Below are 24,694 nucleotides of genomic sequence, written 5' to 3' on the forward strand. Positions count from 1 at the left end.
AGTCATCAGGGGGTGGGGGAAAGCCAATGTAGTCCATAAGCTGTAATTTGGAAATCTATATTCATTAAATAAAAGTTAAAAAAAAAAAAAAAAGTATATCTTTGAGGCCGGTGCCGCGGCTCACTAGGCTAATCCTCCACCTAGGGGCGCCGGATTCTGTCCCGGTTGCCCCTCTTCCAGGCCAGCTCTCTGCTGTGGCCCGGGAGTGCAGTGGAGGATGGCCCAAGTGCTTGGGCCCTGCACCCCGTGGGAGACCAGGATAAGTACCTGGCTCCTGCCATCGGATCAGCGCGGTGCGCCGGCCGCAGTGCGCGGGCCACGGCAGCCACTGGAGGGTGAACCAACAGCAAAGGAAGACCTTTCTCTCTGCGTCTCTCTGTCTACTCTGCCTGTCAAAAAAAAAAAAAAAAAAAGTATATCTTTGCAAAAATTGATGAAGACAGGGGAGGGAGGATTGGGAGAGAGTATGGAAGTGTGGTTGTCTTCTTGGAACTGTACCTATGGAATGCATACATTTTCTTTAAAAAAATGAAATGACTGGGGCCAACGCCATGGCGCCGGCATCCCATATGGGCACCGGGTTCTGGTCCTGGTTGCTCCTCTTCCAGTCCAGCTCTCTGCTGTGGCCTGGGGAGGCAGTGGAGGATGGCCCAGGTGCTTGGGCCCCTGCACCCGCATGGGAGACCAGGAGGAAGTACCTGGCTCCTGGCTTTGGATGGGCGTAGCGCGCTGGCTGTAGCAGCCATTTTGGGGGTGAATCAACGGAAGGAAGACCTTTCTGTCTCTCTCTCACTAACTCTACCTGTCAAATAAAAAAAAAATAATGAAATGACTAAAAGCCCTAAAAGTCCACCTGCCATTATTAATTCTAAATTTATTTGGGAGAAAGTCATTGGCAAGAATCTGGGCACATATTTAAGCCTATAACGCGCTGTCTTCTATTAAAGTGTACACACACACACACACACACACACAGAGAAAATATTTTTGAAATTGGAAACAGTCTTATTTAACAATGGGTGGGGCAGTTAAGCAAACGGTAGTACAGTAACAAGGGACAGATGTCAAGCTCAGGTCTGATTCCAGAACACCGGGACTTACCAAAGGCTGCTGGGGCTGCATTGCTTGGAGACCAAGGGGCTGACTCTGGGGCTGCGAGGACTGCGGGGGCTGTGGGGGCTGCTGGGGTTGGGGGGGCTGCTGCTGCATCTAGAAGAAAAGAAAAAGAATCGTGTACTTAAAAGGAAGGAGTTCGGATCATTCTTGAGTCACCTACCCCTATATACCTTCTAACTAATTATTCTATTGTGACAAAAATAGTGTATACCTCCATCTTTACTCATTCGTCCTTCAAAATATGGAATCGACCACAGTGCCCGCCATCAGATGAAGGGATAAAGAAAATGTGGTATACATATGCAATGGAATATTATCCAACTATAAAAAAAATCTAATTTTGGGGCCGGCGCTGTGGCGCAGTGGGTTAATGCCCTGGCCTGAAGCATCGGCATCCCATATGGGCGCTGGTTCCAGTCCCAGCTACTCCACTTCTGATCCAGCTCTCTGCTATGGCCTGGGAAAATAGTAGAAGATGGCCCAAGTCCTTGGGCCCCTGCACCCACGTGGGAGACCCAGAAGCTGCTCCTGGCTTTGGATCGGCGCAGTTCCGGCTGTTGCGGCCAATTGGGGAGTGAACCATCAGATGGAAGACCTCTCTCTCTCTCTCTGCCTCTCCTCTGTGTAACTCTGACTTTCAAATAAATAAATAAATCTTTAAAAAAAAATCAAATTTTACCATTTGCATCAAAATGGATGCAACTGGAGGACATGATGTTGAGTGAAATAAGCCGGACACAGAAAGACAAATACCTCATGTTCTCCCTTATGTGTGGGAGCTAAAATGTAAAAAAAAAAAAATTAATTAATTAATTAATTAAAAGAAAGAGAGGCCGGCATTGTGGCGTAGTGGCTAAAGCCGCCACCTGCAATGCCAGCATCCAATAAGCTCCACTTCCAACCCAGCTCCCTGCTAATGGCCTGGGAAAAGCAGCAAAAGATGGCCGAAGTGCTTGCACCCCATGCCTATGTGGGAGAGTCAAGTGAAGCTACTGGCCCCTGGATTGGGTCTGGTCCAGCCCTGACGGTGCAGCATCTGGGGAGTAAACCAGCAGATGGAAGCTCTCCCTTTTTCTTCTTTTCCTCTCTGTAAATCTTTCCAATAAATAACTTCACTAAAACGGAAATTCCTGTGTGTATCAAATTGCTGCAAATAGAGTTCTGTCAAACCTTGTCTTATATTTTTGTCAAGCTAACGGTTAATAATGATCTACTACTATAGTTTTAATGAGCTTTGATTATCCTAAAATTTACTGTGTATGAGTGAAATGAACATCTTTTCATTTGATTATTTATAGCCCTTGCCTATATTCTTGCACTTCTATGGTCTTTTTATATTTTACTTGTTGAACTCTTAGTAGAACAATAAGCCTTTGAGTATCATGTAAATTAAAGATGTGCTACATCAAAAATTAGGAGAGGGAAGGGAAATGGGAAATATCAGCATACTCTTAGAACTATACCCATGAAGCGTATGGAGTGGGTTCTCTGTATTAATATCACCTCAACATGAAACCTGTACTGCATTGATTATCATGCATTTGCTATGACCCTAAGAATCTAATGTATTAATAAATTCCTTAAAAAATTTTTTTAAAAAGAGCTAGATCCAATTCTGCTCTTTCTTAAAGCCTTCTCAGAGGACAAAGCCCAAGACCTCTTTGACTGTCTACACCATCCTCCACTGTCCAGAGATGCCCTTTGTGCTGTTTCAACTCCCTTCATGTCCTTAGCCCTTGCACGTGGTTTGTCCTAGCCTGCACTACCAGATTAGACAAGCACTGCTCAGGGGTTCTCTTTTCATTCCCTGTGACACCGAGAGGACCTCTTGAGGGCTAGATTTTTTTTTTCCAAGATGCAGACTAACCTCTGTGGAAAGCTCCAGCAAAAACTACCAGCATAAAATCAGAAATCCCATCAGCAACAAAACTGGCTCAAATACACAGAGCTTGGCAAACACTTCCAAGCCAGAGAGGAAACAGACTAGACAAGCACCAGGACGGACACAAAGAAGAAATGTAAACAGTTGTTCTGTCTCAGTGACCCTTAAAGGGGCCTCATTCAAACATTTCTGGTGGTGACAGCCCCCAGTTGTTTTTTTTTTTTTCAATCCCTTGCATTTTTCCAACTTGGCTTGCAAATTATGCATCTTCTTTAGAGCAAAGTAATAAATAGTTATTGCTGGATAGCATTTCTCACCACATGATAATGTTCCTCCAGCAGAAGTCTGGGCACAGGGACCCCAAGAACATGAACAACTGAAAACATAAATATTAAAAATTCTGAAATATATCCTCAGAGCACAGGAAAAAAATTGACTTAAGGGAATACCCTCGAATATTAAAGGTCATATTAATAGTAACAACACCAACTAGTACTTTAATTGCATTTTCTTATTTAATTACTCCTCACATTTAATGCACAAGTACTATGATTAGTTCTATTTTACTGATGACAAAACTGAAGATTTAGAGAGAGAGTTCACCATCTCTCAGATAGCATCTATGCGGTGAGTGGTTCTGGCCATTAGTAGGCAACATTCTCCCCAAACAGATCACCATATCTAAGCAATTTTTTCAACTTTTATTTAATGAATATAAATTTCCAAAGTACAGCTTATGGATTACAATGGCTCCCCACCCCCCATAACTTCCCTCCCACCTGCAACCCTCCCCTTTCCCTCTCCCTCTGCCCTTCCATTCACATCAAGATTCATTTTCAATTCTCTTTATATACAGAAGATCAGTTTAGCATATATTAAGTAAAGATTTCAACAGTTTGCACCCACATAGAAACACAAAGTGAAAAATACTGTTTGAGTACTAGTTATAGCATTAAATCACAATGTACAGCACATTAAGGACAGAGATCCCACATGAGGAGTAAGTGCACAGTGACTCCTGTTGTTGACTTAACAAATTGACACTCTTGTTTATGGCATCAGTAATCACCCTAGGCTTTTGTCATGAGTTGCCAAGGCTATGGAAGCCTTTTGAGTTCACCGACTCTTATCTTATTTAGACAAGGTCATAGTCAAAGTGGAAGTTCTCTCCTCCCTTCAGAGAAAGGTACCCTCCTTCTTTGAAGACCTGTTCTTTTCACTGGGATCTCACTCACAGAGATCTTTATTTATTTAGGTTTGTTTTTTGTTTTTTTTTTTTTTTTGCCAGAGTGTTTTGGCTTTCCATGCCTGTAATACTCTCATGGGCTTTTCAGCCAGATCCACGTGCCTTCATGGCTGATTCTGAGGCCAGAGTGCTGTTTAGGACACCTGATATTCTAGGGGTCTGCTGTGTATCTCGCTTCCCATGTTGGATCGTTCTCTCCCTTTTTGATTCTATCAGTTAGTATTTGCACACACTAGTCTTGTTTGTGTGCTCCCTTTGGCTCTTAGTCCTATCATTATAATCAATTGTGAACAGAAATTGATCCGGGACTAGTGAGATGGCATTGGTACATGCCACCTTGATGGGATTGAATTGGAATTCCCTGATGTTTCTAACTCTACCGTTTGAGGTAAGTCAGTCTAAGCAATTTTGTGACACAACTTTTCTTCCAAAAGGTCAACAGTGGTCACAGTTAGGTTACATCCTAACTGTGAAGCCCAGCTCCACAGAGGTTTTATATTGGCTTCTGCTTGTTGCCTGCAGGTGGTACCAACCAGAGTTTCATGAACAAACCTGAATTCAGACCACAAACCCCTTTGTGCTTATGGCTCAAATTCTCAGGGGAGATTTTCTTTCTGCCCTTCCTTCCGACAGCGTCAAGGCTGACGTACGGAAGCTACCCTGCAAGCTTTTCTTGCATGGCAGGTCTACTTCCACCCAGCTCGCACAGAAAGCACAACCAACCCTTCCACACCCGGTTCTACCAGACTCCCCACTTCTGGTGTTTTCTTCTTTTTTTCTAGTACATAAGAGTGCAACTCAAGTTGGAACCACTGGACAGTCTCACCAGGAAATCTCTAAGGCAGTAACAATGAAAACGAAAGGCACAGGTGAGCAGACCAGTCTGTACTCCGTGAACAAGGAAATTAGATCAAGATCGTGTCAAGGGGAGAAATCTTTTACTGGGAGACTTAAACATGTTTATTAGATAAGTGAAGAATGGTTCTTTAGATTCTAAATTGATTTTCATTGTATTAGAATGGCAGAGAAACAAAGAGAGACACACAGAGAGGAAGAGATCTCCCACCCACTGGTTCACCCCAAATGCCCACTACAGGCCTGGACTGGGCCAGACAGAAGGTGGGAGTCTGGATCTCAATCTGATCTCCCACATGGGTGGCAGGGACGCAAGTATGTGAGCTATCCCCTGCTGCCTCCCAGGTGCACCTCAGAATCCTGAGAACCAGCTTCCTGCTAACAGAGATAGGAGGAAATATCCATCCTATGTTCCTCCAGTTCCACAGCCTAATCAGACTAGAGGCATTACAGAAACTGTTCTGGATTACAGACCTCTCTAGGAATCCAATGAAAGTCCTAGACAGTTCAGGTTTTTTTAATCATATATATGAAATGTATATTCAAATTACACGGCCCCTAGTTAAATAGTGATGAGGTAAGCTGAAGCTTCTCCTATCAAAATAAAGGCATCATCTACCCACCTCACCCCCAAACATTCGTGAAAGAAGAAGATGCTCTGCAAAAGGGTACTTCTCTGCCCTCGACCTGGAGAAGCACAGAGAAAACTCTTGCCCCCAAGTCGGAAGCAAACTGCACCAGTTTAGCTCCCAGTGGCAAATGCACAGGGCTCCTTGGAAGTAGGCAATTAGTCTCAAGTGTCTCTCATTGCTCAGGGCTGCTGCGTACTGGCCCTGTGTGACGGGTGACAGCACTGCCCTCACCTCCCCGCCCAATACCTGGAGGAGTCTTTGCTGCTGTCTAACTTGCGGCTGTCGGGGCCTCATGGGGTCCTGAGGCAGGGGCACCGAGGGGAGGTTGGGATGTGCGGAAGTCAGCACAGCGTCGATTCCTCCACCCACCAGAGGGCTCTGCTGTAGAGCCTGATGGTTCAATCTGGCAAAAAATAAATAAATAAATAAATAAATAAAATGCAACTTGTTTTCAGGCCCAAGTGTACTGTCAAATTTTTAACCTGCACCACCAGCACAAGACACATGTCCACAAACTATCACAGTTCAGTCATCTGCATGGTTCAAATAGCATCAAGATCAGTGGTTAAAAAAACAGATGTGACCACTTGAAAAAGAACAGCAGGCAAACTACTTTGGAAAAAATTGCAATTGTGTGCAAATTACTTCCATAAAATAGTTTTAATAATAGACATTAACTGGACACTTATAAGTTAGGCACTGGGCTCTCAAGTTCACCCTCCTGAGCCATGCTATGCTATGCTGCCAGTTAAACAGTAAATATAATGTAGGGTTTCCAAATTCACATATTTTGCCAAATGGGCTGCCACAAGTATTGCCAGCTTTCCAAAAAATCAACTATCTGTTGATGCTTACATAGAGGAACTATGTTGCTATCTGCCAAGGGTGTAAAGTTTTGCATGAAACTTAAATTCTTCTAGATAATTCCAACCTATTGGATAACATCCAATAGAACTTTCTATGATGCCTGAAAGGTTTTCTGTCTGCACCATCCAGTAAGAAAACCACAAGCCACCAGAGCCAGCTACATGATTCTCAGGTCTCAGAGAAAAACACAACATCCCGTGTGACTGCACAGGTCATATATGGTAAAGCTGGCCCTGCTGTCCACAGTGGGCTGCCGTACACTTGAAATATGACTAGTGGGGCTGAGGAACTGGACTTTAAATTTAATTTTAAGTAGTCTAAATTTGAATAACTACTTGTGGTTGGCAGCAACTGTAACAGTGCAGTTATGATCTACGTGTGAGGGATATGAGTAAAACAAGAACTGAGCAGAGCCGATTAGGATCCTTTTTTGAAAGTCATCCCTGAAGTGTAAAAGGTAGGAACCCAGTAATAACAAAACTCTCTGAGCTCTATGCACACTTTAGTACTGCGATCCTAAATTTAATGGCTCCGATCAACAAATTCTAAGGCACTGCTTACAATATTGAATAGTTTCCTCTCTCAGATATTTTTAACAACCACAAAACTTCTAAGAAGTGAAAAAGGGAAAAACATTGGCACTAAACATAGTGTTATCATCCAAAAGTTATGACATCGACGCCACAGAATAAAAGAGGCAAAGCACAGAGGCCTGGAGTGAAGTTAGTGAGATGTGGCACTTCTTGTTCTTGCCCTGTATCAAGAAGCTACTAAAAAAACAACAGGGCAGAATTCAAACACAAACACTCAGGAAAACAGTAACAGAGCGCCGTGCCCTAGAGAAGCACAACGAAGACAAGGACACGAGCGTTCACGGCTGCCACCGTGTCTCCGCGGCTTCACCTCTGAGAGCCTGGGAAGGGTTGCAGGTAGGGCGAGGTCTGCTGCTGAACGTAGCTGGCGGGCTGCTGCTGAATCTGCCGGAGTCTCTCCATCAGTGCAGGGCTGGAATGTGCTGCTGGGTAGGCCCGGGAGTTGTAGCTGGGAGACAGGACCACGCTGCCGGCCTGCTGCTGGGCTGTCTGCTGCAAAGACATCTGGGTTCCATACATCGTATAGCCCTGAGGCATGGTCTGCAGGACGGCACCAGGGCAGAAGTCAGAGCTGATCTACCTCCCTGATCTCCTGGCACTAAGGCGCACCAGGGAAACACAAACCCAGGAGGCCCTCTCTGAAATTCATTGTTCCAAGGCTCAGACTCAGAACATGAGAAGGATTGCTCTGGGGGCAGGGAGGCCAGCCAGAAAGCTCTAGAATGAACTGATACATAATGATCCAACAGAAGCCGCAAGTTAAAAATAAGAACCCTCACTTGATTAAATTGGCCTTTGAAGATCAACTTCCTATTGTGAGGGGAGTATGGGCATATCTCTATATCGGAGTAGTCAGGCAATCATCCATACCTGGAGTGCGTAGATGACATTAATGTTTAACAGATCACAGCATCAGTAATATCACTTGCAAAAGTAGCCAGGAAACTACTCATGCTCAATGTAAATTAAGATAATGGAGTATACTTCCCTGATACAAGACTATACCTCCCTCGGGTGTGATAAACGTAACTGTAACTATTCCCATTCCTCCACCCTCCCCCCCCCCCCAAAAAAAAATCACAGAAAAAAACAAAAACTACTAATACCTGAACCAGGAACAAAGGGTCCTGATTGGACTGCTGCCCATTTGAGCACTCTAGCTTTAATCTGAATACTTAATTTTTCTAATCAATATGAGTATTTATTTCACTAATCTTGAGGCCTTAAGTAGCCCTAAGCTTCTGTTGGGTCACTAGATACAATTTACAGAACAGAATGCCAATTAAAGTAGAACTCTGCTCTTCAAATCCTCAAAGAACAACATTTTAAGGTAGTTGAATGCCTTGGACTTGGAAGTCGGAGTGATGTGTAATGGACTTCTGGCAGGCAGCATGAGTGGATCAAAGCTGAAGGGCTCAGTGCCCTGACCCTGGCTTTCCTTATAGCATATATGCTAGTGCAAGAATTTGTCTTAAATCCCCACATCTTTCCACTCTGTTTTACAGAAAAGGAAATCACAGCTCAAAGTTAACTTGCACAATGTCACACAGTGGGCAAGGTGCCAGGAACTGTGCCAAGATCAGATTCCAGGACCCATTATCTTCTTATTCTATACATTTCCTCATTGAAGCTACCTTTAAATACAATATTTTCAATTATGAATTGCATCATTATATATGGTAACAAAATAAGTAGCTCCAAGACTAAGCACTTCAGTTTTCTACCATCATCAATATAGAAGCTTGAATTTATTTACATTTTTAATTGAAGAGTTTCCTAAAATACTTTATACTGCTTAGTCAGGCAAACCTAAGAATTGTTTGCAATTACTGGTAATGCTTTCCTGAAATGCCAATTGTGAGCTCTAAGTAACTAACTTCTGATTCCACAGGGAGTTGATATCATATTTACTTGATTTCTCACTTGAGAGAGAGAGAGAGAGAGAGAGAGAATGAGAGAATGAGAAGTCCCAGCATCACCAAAGAAGCAAATGTGGGTACCTGTGCTTGCTGCAGCCCTGGATACTGAGGGAGCTGGAGGGAGGGCCGTGCTTGTGCAGCAAAGAGAGCAGCCTGGTCCCCCGGCTGGCCCTGGAAAACAAAGCCAAAGCAAAGCCATGATTCCTAATGACAAGGGCTTGATGTGAGCTACCAGTCAATAATCCCAATAACCCCTGACACCAAGTCTCACTGCATGAATATTCAATCTGCATTCAATCCTATGTCTCATCAAGTTCCTACATATGTATAGACTGTTGAGCTCTTCTTCTAAGAGGAGTGTGTGTTCCCCATGACTGCATGGACATGAAGACAAGCTTTAGCGATCAAAGTTCTGCTCAGCAGAGAAGTTCTCGGATGCTTCCCAGTATACTCCAAAGTATAGCAAATGCTCCTCTGGGGTGAAAGGCGTGATCCTCCAAGTATGAAATCTGGAACCACAGGGCAACATCACACAGTGCCAAAAAAAAGTGGTGGTGTAGCCAAATGGCAAATAAAAATTTCATAATTTTTAAAATTTTCTTCACAATGACCTAAACACTGCCTATTTAGCCATATATTCAAAGGATACATTCAGTGCCCACTCTGACTCTAATAATCAGCTATAATAAAAAATTCAAAAATTGTACACATAGAATTGTAACACAGTATAAAATTAAACCAGTTATTATCTGTTCACCAGATAATACATGTTAATTTAATACATGTTTTGGCCTTAGGAAAATACACTCATAGAGGCAGCTCTATGTGTGTTTTTATGTTTTGGTGGTATAAGATATTTCATGAACGCTCACAGTGATAATCATAGAAAGAGCCCTAGCCTCCCACCACCCCTGGGTTTTTCCCCAAGACTTACTAATTATACAGAATGAGGTTTACTATAGGTATTTTACTATCATCTTACAACAAGTGTTCTCATTTTAAAAACTGTTGCTGAATTATGGATCCATAAAACTATCTTAATGTGCCTGGAAAATGGTGTAGGTATTTCTAGCAGAGAGAAAGGGATAAACTTTAGCTTAAGAGGAACAGGAGCCGGTGCTGTGGCATAGTGCGTAAAGCCGCTGCCTGCAGTGCCCACATCCCATATGGGCGCTAGTTTGAGTCCTGACTGCTCCACTTCTGATCCAGGTCTCTGCTATGGCCTGGGATAGCAGTAGAAGATGGCTGAAGTCCTTGGGTCCCTGCACCTGTGTGGGAGACCCGGAGGAGGCTCCTGGCTCCTGGCTTTGGATCAGTGCAGTTCCGGCCACTGCAGCCCATTGGGAAGTGAACCATTGGATGGAAGACCTCTCTCTCTCTCTCTGCCTCTCCTTCTCTCTCTGTGTAACTCTTTCAAGTAAATAAATAAATCTTTTTTAAAAAAGAGAGAGAGACAGAGAGAGGGAGAACAACAATGATTGTTAACAATCTATTGTGGGGCCAGCACAGCTCAATAGGCTAATCCTCCACCTGCAGCACTGGCACCCTGGGTTCTAGTCCTGGTCGGGGCGCCGGATTCTGTCCCAGTTGCCCCTCTTCCAGGCCAGCTCTCTGCTGTGGCCCGGGAGTGCAGTGGAGGATTGCCCAGGTTCTTGAGCCCTGAGCCTGCATGGGAGACCAGGAGAAGCACCTGGCTCCTGGCTTTGGATCAGCGCGGTGCACCAGCCGCAGCGGCCATTGGAGGGCGAACCAATGAAAAAGGAAGACCTTTCTGTCTCTCTCTCTCACTGTCCACTCTGTCAACCAACCAATCAATCAATCAATCAATCTATTGTGGGGCTTTGAGTCCCGGTTGCTCCACTTCCAATCCTGTTCCTTGCTAATGCACCTGGAAAAGTAGCAGAAGATGGCCCAAGTCCTTGGGTCCCTGCCACTATAGAAGCTCTTGGCTCCAGGTGTGGCCCAGCCTTGGCCATTGTAGCCGTTTGGGGAGTGAACCAGCAGCTGGAAGAATCCCCCACCCGATCTGTCTCTTTGTAACTCTTGCCTATCAAATAAATAAAAATAAATAGATCTTTAAAAAAAATTTATTATATACTAGGGCCTGGGTTTCTCATTCTTATTTTTCTCACAAGAACTCTGAAGAGAAGGAGTATTATCCCCATGTTCTTCAGAGAGGGAAAACCAAGCTTAAAGCCCCCAAGTATCCTAGCAGGCCAGGCAGCCTGCACAAGGCCTAAGCAGCCCCGTCAGCCCTGGCAAAGCCACAGTCAGATTCACCTCAGGGACTGGGACTGCACACCCAGGGCACTTTCCACTGAAAATCAGACACTGCCATATGTGACACACAGGATGAAAATATGGAAATGCTTTGTTGTCTATTAAAATCACCCAGTATGAAACCAATAGGAGAATGTCTGTTAGGACTTGTTAATGAGATACTGAACCCAAATGTATACATCAGGCAGTTAGGTGCTTTCTCTGACGCCCCTACATATGATCACCTGGGACCATGGATCAAACTTCAGCCTCTCCAAAAGGGACTATCCATCCAGAAGTGGACAAAACACAAATATCTGAGTGCACCTGCTATTAGTACATAACAGCTTCACCAAGAACCTAACCTTTTAGAATAGTGTACCACGAATATGTCCCCAACCTTCAGTTTCTTTAACATCTTAAATACAACTCTCTCTCCATTTGCTTGGGTCTAATAAAAACAGCCCTCCAGGAGAACCCATGTCACAACTATGCCACAGAATCCTTAAGTCAACAACCCCTCTAATTATCACTGCTGATCCAGTACTCCTTGACGTTAGCATCATATAAAGGACCCTGAGAAACACAGTTGTCTTTGTGGGGACAAATATATGTATGTTATGATTTTTACAGAAAATAAAAGCAAATTAATTATATGTAAGAATTTTGGAATCAACAGGTCACCTAGAATACCCAGGTCCTGTTTCAACTTTGAAGGAAATGGGATGTGATCTCTACATGACAGCTGTGTGCAGATGTACAAAGCAGATCTCTCCAACTCTGTACTCTTCCTGTGCTTATTAAAAACCTTATAAAAATAATTTATACTGGGGGACAGGTCAGAAACTAGAATATTAATAAGGTATATGCTTCAGTTACCAGGCAACATTCCTCCATCAACAAGTATTCGCTGGGATCACAAAGGTTTAAGAATATGATCTAGGGACCAGCACTGTGGTGTAGCAGGAAAAGCCACTGCCTGCAGTGCTGGCATCCCATATGGGCTCTGGTTCGAGTCCCGGCTGCTTCACTTCCCATCCAGCTTTCTGCTATAGCCTGGGAAAGCAGAGGAAGATGGCCCAAATCCTTCGACCCTCCACCCACATGGGAGTCCCAGAAGAAGCTCCTGGCTCCTGGCTCCAGGCTCCAATTGGCTCAGTTACATCCACTGCAGCCATTTGGGGACTGAACCAGCAGATGGAAGTCCTCTCTCTTTTTTTCTCTCTAACTCTCTCTGCCTCTCTGTAACTCTGCCTTTCAAATAAACTAATATTAAAAAGAATATAATCTGAAAATATTTTCATTTTTTTAAATAAAAAACCAATATTCAAGGAAAAGCACTTAACTCTAAAAGAAGCATGGAGGACAGAATTAAAAATTGAAGCACAGTTGTGACACTAAAATGCACATCAACTATTTGTGTCTAAAGATGAACTCTTTGTAAATGAACATGTTATGTTCCTCCCTACCTACGATTTTCCCTAACATATTGCTTAGGAAGCAATGCAGGTGTTTGTGCCAACGCACCCAGCTGGCTGCCTCTCCCCGAGTTCTCTGTGCACCGCCTGATCATCACACCTTGTTCTGAAAGGCATTGGCCTCACCTCCTCTGCTACATTGCAATGGATCCCAGCTTCCTGTGCTTCCCTGAGAATAATGTTGGCAACATATTATTTTAATTTGAAGAAACAGTTCAATTTGTTGAGGAAAAAATGAGTAAGAAAAGCTCCTTAGTAACTTGACTTTCCAAATACTAACCCAGCACCACCATGTGGGAATGCACGAGGAAACTAAAGACAGAATTATCAAAAGATGTTGAATGTTGGTGGGCATGGTGTGGCTGCAGTTCACCAGTCTACAGAATTATCACCAGACTGGGCTAGGCCAGGGCCACACAGACAGAATGACACCACGTCTTGCAAATCCAGACATATGGTCCCTTGCAGTTGTCTGCTATTTTCTGGAAAAAATGTTAAGCTTTGTTTCATTCATTTTCAATCAGTTCCTAGCACAGTGTCTGGCACACACTAAGTGCTAAGAAAATATCTGTTGAAATAAACTAAGATTTAATTTAATGTCTCCATTAACTAAGAAATCCAGAAGTCAAATGCAATTTATATTTCAGTATAAATTACTTTACCAAGTACTTTCCAACTGCCCCATAATTTTCAGCATTTATCATCCTAAAGCTTTCTTCTTCCTGCCTACATTAGTATCTGGAGAGTAACTCAATTTCTCTCTTATTCTGCTTATTGGAAATAACTAGCAGCAACATTAACTTCTTAGGGGTGTGTGTGTATGTAAGGGCAGCCCCAGAATCTGGTTTCTTGATGGAGCATTTGTGACTAAGAGGGATCTGCTTGAACTCTTGTGGCTCAGAGAAAGAGCCCAATAATTACATAAGTCCATATCTACATTGCTATCTAAAGCAAATCCCTACGCATGGCATCTTTGCTTTGTTTTAATGCACTTTGCTTTGGGCTTGCCTCTCCAAGAAAAAGTCTGCTGTCATTTCTAAAATGTCCACATTCTAAAAACTCCTAAAGAAGCTGTGACACTCAATATGGACTCACTTTCCTAGCCGTTCTAAGAACAATTCTCTCTCTCAGGTTGCTGTTTTTATTATCAGACTGGAGAAGTATCTGGGTGTAAGAGATGTTAACTTAAAGGCCTCTTGCATGATTTGCAACTAATGCATCCAGTAAGCTTAAAATTCTGATAAATCACCCTCACACACAACTGTCATGCCTCTGGGTCTCCTTCACTTTGGCAGCCACTCCCTCTCCCTCTCCCTCTCCCTCGGTCAACTCATTGAATGGGAAGATGTCTTTCCAAGGGAGGACTGACTACGCCTCTATTAGCACTCAGTCAACACTACATTCAGCAGGAACTCCATTTACGTGTAGTGCTTCTTTTCAAATCTTTACCTAGTAACTCAGACATAGCGTTCAGGGTTCATAAGTAGAGAGGCAAGCTGTACGTATCTGGAAAACCAGAGTCTGGTTTTGTGACTCTCCTTCTGAAAACAACTGATTTGGAAGAAATAATAAAAGGCACACAATAAAAACAAGTGGGTAATGCTCTACCACTCACCCAGCTCAAAGGGTTTTGTTTATGACTCCTAGTCAGGAAATTACGGAGTAATGTTCCCAAAGCTAAAACAGTATCAGATGTGAACCAGAAGTTATGCTCCTTCTGGTCTGTTTTGATTGCAGACTATAGACACACAGAAAATTGTATGATTATAAGAGAACCTGCTGACCAGTTTTGCTTGATCTTTTATAAAATTCTCACTGCAAATATAACTCAGCAGGCAATGAATTAATCATAACATTAACTGTCAGAAAACAGATTTGTCTTAAATCAAGTGTATCTCACCCCATAATGAAGCTTTACCATATATTATATTAACGTGCCCATAAAGTCTGAATATAACAACTGGTTCAATACATATTCATGAAAGTTTAATAACATAGGACAATATTAAAGAAAAATGAGAATAATAAAAATGGTAAAGATACGTATTTCCATTAATTTGAATCATAAAATCTTTATTTGACTTTAAATGCTTGATAAATATTTTGTGTATATCAGTACTTTGTCATAAAAATATAATAATTGATGTAAATCATTTTCTATATGAACTACATTATCATCTGAACAATAAAAGCCCTACAACAAAGATATCTCCAAAATAATTTTAAATGGAATAATTCAAGATTTTAAATAAATTAAATCCTCACCTGCTCTCTGCACACCAAAAAATAAAGAAAAATTGAGATGTTTCAGAAAAGTTTTCAAACTTTCCTTTGCTGATGTAACTATTGGAGAAACTGCCTATTTAAGAAGTAGTTAATAGTCTAAACATTTCCGAGATGTAAACAGGCAATTAAGGATATTTTCACAGTGTATAAAAACGTTACCCATTAAAACGGCAGTGAAACAAGTTGACTTACATTCACATCTGAGATGTGTGCTCTTTTTTATTGTAATGCTTCTTGAGTTTATGTTGTGGGTTGGCTACCTGATACAGAAACCTATAAGTAATTTAATGCAAAACATGCATTCTTAGCTCGCCCAGGCAAAGCAGTCGAGATGAAATCTTACGACATGCATGCACCAGACCTATGCTCAAAAAAACACCTTCTCCATACCGGAAAGAAAATAGAGATGATGCATTGTGTTAAGAATCTGAGAAGAGCCAGTGAGTGGGATGTAATGACATAACCACAGTTTTCATTATCTTGCATTGGCCTAAGAATCTGCATGCCATGCGTTCCTCTACGGATGATGTAAATTACCACAGAGAAAAGCAAGAGCTCAGGAATAGATGGGTTCAAAACCAGGACTGAAAATGAAGATGCATGAACTGCTCTACACTTCCAAGCCCAGGCCATGGACACTTATTGGTTTCTATATCATACACATTTAGGATGAAGATTATGAGGCAATCAAAGGGGCAATTTTTAGAAATAAACTCCATTACATCGAATATGGTTAATGCATTCATGATTCTGTTACAAACATACACCAAGTGAGGAACAGTGAAATGAAGACTATCATTATTACCAACTATAGAAGGAAAACCCTCTTCTCATTTTGATGTTCAAGGGGTGATGCTACAAAACTTAACTTAAAAAAAAAAGAAAAGAAAAGAAAGGAAAAGGAATGACAGCAGGGGTGTTACCATTATGTTGTCAAAGTCTTCCAGAAGGGAGACAGCAGAGCTACAGAAGTCCTACGGAAAGGGGACAGCAAGAAACGGCAGACAAGACAGATAAGATTTTTTAGCCTAATGATGTGAGTAGCCACAATACACATGAAATAGTTCATTTAAAAATAACATTTCAGGGAATCAAGACTAGAAAATCCCGGCACTAAGTTTTATTAATTCATAGGACAAACGACTTCACTACAGACAGAGACACTGGTAAATAATATGATAGTATTCATAAAACAGAATAGGACATCCTGGAAGCTGTATGGTGACATAAAAGAAGATATCAGACAAAGACACGTGCTACCGCTAAGGGATGTGGGAACCCAGCGCGAGCAACACAGGGCCAGATCGCTTCTCAGCCAACAGCCAGCCCAGGACACTTGGGTAACGTTAAAGACGAGACCTTAAGTGAGCAGGTCAGTAGGTGATATGCTGTTGGGGGACATAACTAAAGATAGTCCCCCGCGCAGGAAATGCAAGTGCAAACACAGCTTCAGGCTAACCACACGTTCAGTCAACTCTAGTAGACACTCATGTTCCCCCACTGTTTACCCTCTACCGGGGAAGTTGATTTAGGAAAACCCGGTATTTCTCAGGTCAGTGATTCCCTTGTTTCAACATCTGTAATCACAATCCAAGGGATACACTAATGTGAGTTCTAGAGTTAGAAAGTAAACAAAAGATCTTCGACCCTTATAGAAAAAGCATTTTAGAATATGAGAGATTAGAAAACATTGGATAACCGTCCCAACAAAGTAAGACAGGAATCAGTTCTCACCCTTCTGGGTATAGATACATAATTAACCACCTCTGTGCACTGATCTTCAGACCCAAACACCACCCTCTCATTAGCGGCATTACCTTTCTTCCACCCCATCTTCTGACCTCTTTCATAAACATAAAGCTATCTTCTAGGTTATCCTACAAGGATCCTTTAAAATGTGTGAAAAATTAAATTGCAAATTTACTTGCAAATAGATTTTTTTAAAATCCTGGATATGTGGGCTCTTCAAAACATTCATGAAAATACATATGATGAAAAAATTATACAAGGGTGGGGCCGGCTCTGTGGCTCAGTGGGTTAAAGCCCTGGCCTGCAGTACCAGCATCCTACATGGGCGAATGTTCTAGTCCCGGCTGCTCCACTTCTGATCCAGCTCTCTGCTATAGACTGAGAAAGCAGTAGAAGATGACCCAAGTCCTTGGGCCCCTGGCTCCTGGCTTCAGATAGGTGCAGCTCCAGCTGTTATGGCCATCTGGGGAGTGAACCAGTGGATAGAAGACCTCTTGTTTTCTGTCTCTACCTCTCCCTGTAATTCTGTCTTTCAAATAAAATTTTTTAAAAAAAATGATACATAGGTTTTGAAAAATTTTTGAACACAAATACACTTATCTTTCAATTCTCACTTTCCATGAACTTTCTGAAGTGCCCTCTGATTTGCCTAATCCTAATTGCAGCAAATGAAATCAGTACCCTCCTCATGATTCAACCAGAGAAATTACAGATATTAAATAAAAAGCAAAGTACCCACTTCCCTGGACGTGTTTTTCTACCTTAGAGACAAAATAACAGGGCATAGGATAGGACATATTTTACTCGCTCAATTTCCACCTCTTACATTCATCTGTCATTGAGAGGAACATAAATTACTCTCAGAGTAAATGTATTAAAGATAATTATTAAAATGCAATATTTGTTTTAACAAGAATATTTGGCCTACCTTTAACAAATAAGAATTTGAAATGTGCTTAATTTATATGATCAGGAAACTTACAGAAGGAAACACATGAATAACAAAGTAATGCCGAAACTCACCAGTAATCACAATACAATGCCATTTTACTTGCTGATAGGAAAAAATGAGGTCTGACAACATCAAGGAATAGTGAGGGTGTGGAAAAGGAAAATGCTCATTTATTACTGAGGGGAGTTAGCACCACTTTGGAAATGAAATCAACATTTCCACTTTCAGGTACATACCCTGAAACCCCCTACATGTGCAACAGAAATGTAAAATAATGTGCACTATAGGTTTGTTAACAGTAACAAAAAAAATGGAAACAATGCAAATGACGCAAATGACCAGAATCAGAAGAATGGATAAATAATATGTCAGTGTCCATAATGTAAGCACATCCAACAGGAACAATGATATTCACGCAGCTACCAAGTGGATGCAATTCAAATATTAGCCACAAAAATGTAAAGCAGTATAATACATGCATGAGACCATTTAAATCAAGTTTCAAATCTGTTAGGTAGAAATATATAATGGTTATGTTGATGGGTGCAAAATGCAAAGTAAAGTGGCCAACTCTGTGGCTTAGTAGGTTAAGCCTCCACCTGCAATGCCAGCATCCTATATGGGCACCAGTTCAAATCCAGGCTGTTCTACTGCCAGGTCCCTGCTAATGGCCTGGGAAAGCAGTGGAGGATGGTCCAAGTGCTTGAGTCCCTGCACCCACAAGGGAGGTCAGGAAGAGGCTCCTGGCTCCAGGCTTTGGCATGGCCCAGCTCTGGCAGTTGTGGCCATTTGGGGAGTGAATCTCTATCTCTCCCTCTATTTGTAATTCTGCCTCTCAAATAAATCAATATTTAAAAAATGTATAGTAAAAGTATAAAACTATTCTTTGGAAAGCAAAACACTGCATTCATCATAGTGATTACTTCTATATGAGAAGGGAGGGAAATGAAAGGAAATATAAAGATCCTCATTCATCTCTAATGAAGAAATGATCTATAGCAAATACAGAACATTATTTAATAAATTAGTGTTGAGTACATTAGTGGTTATATTATTGTCTATTCTTGTCTGATTCTTCAAATACAGCATTGAAAAGGAGAGGGGGCGGAGAAAGGAAACACTCTAGGGTGATACCATGCCCTTGGGAAGGGAGATCAGTCACCAAACAAAAGGCGGTTCCTCAACCTAAACAGGACCGTTAATCCAAGAGGCATCTTCACGAAGTCACAGATTAAATTCTGCCATGGAGGCAACCACTGTGGGAAGCACTGACTCAGCCTTCCTTCCTCCCTCAAGTTTTCAGATTCCTTCATGTGGGTACACAAATGATGAGACTTGGTCGCTGGACCTCATTTCTGTACAGGTCACTTCCAGCTTCAACCGGGGAACACCACTTGTATCCTCCACCACAGAGAGACTTTCCTCCTTACTGCTTGGAGAACACTTAGGATTCATTACCTGCAGCCTATAACCAATAGGATTTTCAACATTTGTCTCCATCAGTTTATCTATCTTCCTTGGGATTCCTATCCTGTCTAGTGTTATTACAAAGAATGACAAACTGACTTTGGGGCACTGAAAGGCAGAAATACAGATAAAACTATACCACAAACCAGGGCATAGAGTCATTTTCCTGCATCAAAACAAGATTCCTTCAGAAAGCCCCTTCCCTAGATGACTGACGTGCTGGGGGTGGGGTAGAGGTTCCTGCTGTCAGAAGGAAGACAACTCATATAAGAAAAGGGTAACCAGAAAACAGTTCAAGCTGCATTTTGCACTGGTATAGCCAATAATCTGTACCTGTGATAGTTCTCAGAATATGCAGAAAAGTCTTTTCCAAAGTAATTTTTAACAGTGAAATTGGGATAAGCTGCTACAATTTTGTATCAGAATTTAAACCATAAAAATATACTGCTCTAAGAAACCAAAATGACTATTAGTAAAAGTAAACAACAAAAGAGAGTTAAAACAATCTTAATAGGGACAATTAATGTAATTATGCAAATAAAGCATCTGATGTGCTTTTATTATCTTTTATTGCTTAGTATAATAAAATAGTAAAATAAAAATCTTTATGAACAGGAATTTCTTTTGAAATAAAACCATAAAAATAACACTAATAAAACAGCAACAAGGATAGCTGCTAACATTTTCTGAGCACTTACTATGAGCCAGGCACTGTCCTATGGGTTGTTAAATGTCATAAATGATTAATTTCACAACCACACTATAAAAAAAAAGCAAGCTCTGATTTACACATGAGGCTTTGAGCCACAGAGACCTAACTTAGCTACTACACCGAGTTCCACCAAAATCAGAGACAGTGAGGCAACGAATGGACATTGATTGGGTTTACTTTCCTGGGTGAAGACTGTTAACTAAGAAGAATGAAAAAAGGTTTCCTTGGCAAAGCATCTTTCGTGCGTGTATACATGTATCAAAGGTGAAAGAAAATACATTCAATTATAACAATCATGACATCAAATTATTTGATTAAGAATCATTAACAACATCCATGCTCTTTTACTCCCTGATTTTTGGACACTAAAATAGTATCTTAATGCATTCCTGAGGAAGTATAAGAGGGTCATGATGGACAGTAACAAGAAAATCCCACAACTGCCTGAAACTCACAAACAGCCCCTGCAGTGGGATGGAAGGGGGATGTCATAGTAGCATTCTGGTTTCTGCCATGTATCATCTCAAGCTGGGTGACTTCCGCATTTGTTAACTTCTTTCCCCTGGGTGGGAAGTGGCTAAGGGGACTCTAAGGCCTGAGACACCTCCCCAGTTCAAGATGTGATGCCTCTTCTGTCCCATTCGGGCTGTGAAAACAGCCCACCGCAGAGGTCACCCCAGTAGTCAGGCCTGCTGCAGGCACTCAGAGGAACAGCTGTGATGAGCGAATGAATCAACATCAGACTGCAGAGGTTGAGGCTACTCAGAAGCTGAGGCTTCCAGCAGTAGCTACTCAAACCAGGCATTCATTCAACTGACAAACAGGCATAGATTTCCACTGTGTGCTGAGTAGACGAAAGGCTAAAAAATATACATATATTCCTAGGCTCAATGCCTAACGTCATAAGGAAAAGGGGCAGCCAGCAGGTTATGGGGCAACTGGCCCAGGAAGCCGTCACATGCAAGGCCTCAAGAAGCTAATCAGTCTGTGAAAACACCTCCTGGACGTCCAAGATCAGTTTTGCAGACAAAGATACATGGAGGTTCTCCAACACGCTTGTTACAGTTAAGAACATGTGTTTCCGGAGTAAGAAAATTACGAGGAAAGGAAGAATTGATATAGGCTCAGTATTCCTGATCCAAGCTATTTGAGACCAGAAGTGTTTCAGATTTCAGATATATTTTTCTGATTGTGGACTATATGCACATACATGATGAGACATCTAGAAGATGGAACTCAAGGGTAAACATGGTATTCACTGATTTTCTGCATATGCCTTATACTTATAGCCTGGAAGGTAATTTTACTCAATATTTTCTGTATTTTTTTGTGCATGAAGCAGTTTCATCGTGTGGAATTTTCCACATGGGGGTGACAGTTGGCACAGAAAAGGTTTTGAATTTTGGAACATTCAATTAGGGTGAGGGATGTTCAGCCTGTGTCTTTTTTAGTTTTCTCTACAACAAGCTGAAACCTGAAAAAAAAATGTACATTACTAGTACTAATGTAGCTAAATAAATTCATATCATATGTAGGTATCTCACCGAGAAAAAAATCTGCCGAAACTGGAAACAGTGTTTCTGTATCATTTCTCTACCATGAACTAGTTGGTGCTTATTAAGTCAGTGCATCGTCCTTAGCTTCACATGTTAAAGCAATTTATCAATACTCTCTGTAGCTGATAAAAACCTGCCTTTATTCTAAGTTATGAAGGATTATCACAAGACCAAATTTGGCTAGATCTGATGTACAATACTAATTCACACCTGGCCCGTTAGGAGAGAGGAAAGATGAAATATTTCTTCAAAACATCCTCGGAGTGGGCACTGCAGCAGATGATACATGTACACCTCGCTTACTCCATGGAGGACCACTGTACCCTGTGACTGCATGACCTATGCATTTCTCTTCCATAGAAGAGTGACATTTTCCTCAATGATCCAACACTTAAAGAATGGTGAGAGAGGGGAAAAAAAATAAACCACGATATTTGCTTGTGAAGGCCTTTAAGAGACCCCAAAGCAAGTCTCAAATGTTCAAAAAAAAAAAATACAGGGGGAGGGGATTAATGTACAGGCATTGATATGATATTGAGCTTTTACTCTTTGAAGAAGGCATTTCTGACCTTAAAAGGTTAAAAAATTAAAAAGGAGAAAATCCAACATGACCACAGAGTTGGCATTGGCACAACACTAAAATTATACTTGCCACAAAACAATAGAATCAGGCATTTCTGAGTGGTTTGAGGAAGGTGTGGGAGTAACGGTGTAACCCAGGTACACTGTAGGACATAAGCCCGCCTTCTCCAGACACTCATTACTATCTTTAAATTCTTTAAAAAAAACTGTTTTAGGAGAATTTTTGTCATGGCTTATATCAGGAAATGAACTTGAGGGAAGGCATACAAGTGTACATCAATAAATTCATGGAAAACAGAATTAAAAGGTAAGTTTGAGTACCAAAAAAACTGAAATCCGTGTTTATGAAGGGCCTGCCTTCAAAATGTTCATGAAAATGCATATTATGAAAAAACTATGCAGAGATTTAAAAAAAAATTTACAACTAAAATAAACATCTTTTAATTCTATTTCTTCCACACACAATGTAAAGTACTTCAGTATATACCTATAAATGATCCACTAAGCTTTTTCCAAATGCTAGAAATCATTTGGGGCAATTCAAAGCTGAATTTAGAAGTAACAGTTTGAAAGTGGGCTACAGTTAAGGACAATTAGACCGAGTGATAAATGGTACATTTGGAAAAATAGATAAAGCAAATCTAACTTGGGGGATTATTACTTTAAAAGGGAGACAATTCTTTCTAGTGGCATGGATTCTCAACTTCCAGTTCATACTTTTCTCAGTCAGGATTTGAAACAATTGCCTATTTTTGTTCAACCTCAAGAACAACTGAAATCCCAATGAAGTAGTAAGTCACTACAAACAAGTTACTTTATTAAGCAAAAGCAATGATTTTTAAATATCTTAATCAACTTCTCATCATTTACGTGCAAATATGTTTAGGCCCATCTTACCTGAGACCCAGGGAGATAAAGCACTCGCTAGAACTCAGGGAGAGACAAGCATGGAGTCCAGCTAGCTTCTTCTCTCATCCTTTTTGTATGTCAGGTGAAAAAAGAACCATTTAAGTGGTCTAAATGCAGAGCACTGTAAGTTACACAATGCAGCCATGCCCGGATGCCTAGAAAGCAACCCAGAGCATATTTTGGAAAGCATTTGAACTTCATGCCATTTTCAAAGTTTTGTGGTTTTTCTTAAAGCAGGACACATTTTTGATTGGCTACTCCCATTTGAGGATCACAACTTAACTCAGGGTTGGTATGGGATTGCTTAAAATGTTTGGAAAAGCTGTGGCAAATAGTAAGTGCTCGGATAGTGTTAGCTATTACTATCATCACCATCAAAATAGTGCAAGCCAATGGAAAAACCCTGGGAAACACAAATAGGTATACGGAAACCAGAAAAAGAAGTCACAGTCACCTCACGCATTTGATTGCGTTTGTATAGATTTATGGGTTTCATGAGTCCATCTTAAGTATGACTTTCACTGAGACTTGGTTAAACATAGTTGTTGTTTGAAAAGAAAATTGGGCAATAAGACATAAAAATGAAAATACTACAAATCAAGAATTGAATTGACCATACACTGACTGTTGTTCAAAATTTATTTTTTGTTGGCTATAGACCGTATAAGTAAATGCAAAAAGTGTCAAGAGCCATATAGAGCTAAACTGAAGAAACACCAGGGTTCAAGAAAATGTCTAAAAATAACACCTGATAGTAGAGCTAACAGGCATAGAAAGCATGGTGGTAGATATGACAGGCAACGAACTGTCTCAAGTTCATCTGAAGGAGAAAAGGTTTCTTCCCACTGATTGCACAGTCACGTGCACTTCTTTTTGTTTGGAGGCATATGCTTAACCAGCCTAAGACAGTCCGAGTTCTCATCTGATCAATGACAACAGTAAAAAGCAAAGGAGAGACGGTATTTAGACACCTGTGTGAGCAGATTTACCTGCACTCAACCAAGTACCCAGGGATACACACACGCAGGCAACTCATCCCTAGCTAGAGGCCCTACAGGAAGGCAGAGTGCGCCACGGCTGGGTCTGCACCAACCTGTTGGAAAGGACGAGTCTGCGCTTGCCTGAGGAGGCGCTGCTGCTGCTGCTGTTGCAGAAGCTTCATCTGTATCAGCTGCTGCTGGGACGTGATGGTGTGCAGGGCGGGCGGCTGCATCATGGCGCCCGAGCGCCGCTGCAGCATGTGGGACAGAGCTTGCTTGGTATTGGATGGGACGAAGGAGCCCGCAGGGTCCAATCTGGAGCCGCCTGCAAAAGCAGCCAAAAGGAAGGGGTTTCTGAGTGTGTGAAAGAACCAAGTCTTCCGTAGTTCATCAAAACACAGCGACTTCACTTTCTATGTCTCACTTTCTGAGCAAAATGGAAAATAACACACTGCCCCACCTGCTCCAAGTGAGAAAGCTCTGTGTAAGAGCCGTGCAATCCCCAAACACTGGGGAGGACGACCCTGGAGTGAATTACACTATTTTCACATGACATCATGGAATCTGCACTTTGGTTGATAAACTAAAATGCCAGGAACAAAGAGAAATTGGCAGAACTTCAGAAGTATGTGGGTTTTAAGTTATGCAAGGCGC

At 41.6% G+C, this 24,694-nt stretch overlaps 1 protein-coding gene across 12 annotated transcripts in view; it reads right to left on the reverse strand.

Moving 5' to 3' along the window:
* Positions 1 to 24,694, reverse strand: part of MED12L (mediator complex subunit 12L) — a 360,120-nt gene that overhangs the window by 16,003 nt on the left and 319,423 nt on the right. For 9 of the 12 annotated variants that reach the window (XR_016232702.1, XM_089331069.1, XM_089331070.1 and 6 more), the window contains 6 exons: positions 24,154 to 24,365; positions 16,057 to 16,107; positions 9,192 to 9,281; positions 7,502 to 7,731; positions 5,978 to 6,134; positions 1,102 to 1,209 (listed from right to left, as the gene is read on the reverse strand). Coding sequence is in view for 11 of the 12 variants with exons in the window: in XM_089331069.1 (XP_089187195.1) it covers positions 1,102 to 1,209; positions 5,978 to 6,134; positions 7,502 to 7,731; positions 9,192 to 9,281; positions 16,057 to 16,107; positions 24,154 to 24,365 (848 nt within the window). In the remaining variant the exon portion in view is untranslated. The remainder of the gene's footprint in view (positions 1 to 1,101; positions 1,210 to 5,977; positions 6,135 to 7,501; positions 7,732 to 9,191; positions 9,282 to 16,056; positions 16,108 to 24,153; positions 24,366 to 24,694) is intronic. The other 3 variants (XM_051859042.3, XM_089331072.1, XM_051859044.3) reach the window with 1 other exon arrangement.

The sequence above is a fragment of the Oryctolagus cuniculus genome, chromosome 4, assembly GCF_051225735.1.
Source record: "Oryctolagus cuniculus isolate XC-2025 breed Fujian yellow rabbit chromosome 4, ASM5122573v1, whole genome shotgun sequence".
NCBI lineage: Eukaryota > Metazoa > Chordata > Mammalia > Lagomorpha > Leporidae > Oryctolagus > Oryctolagus cuniculus.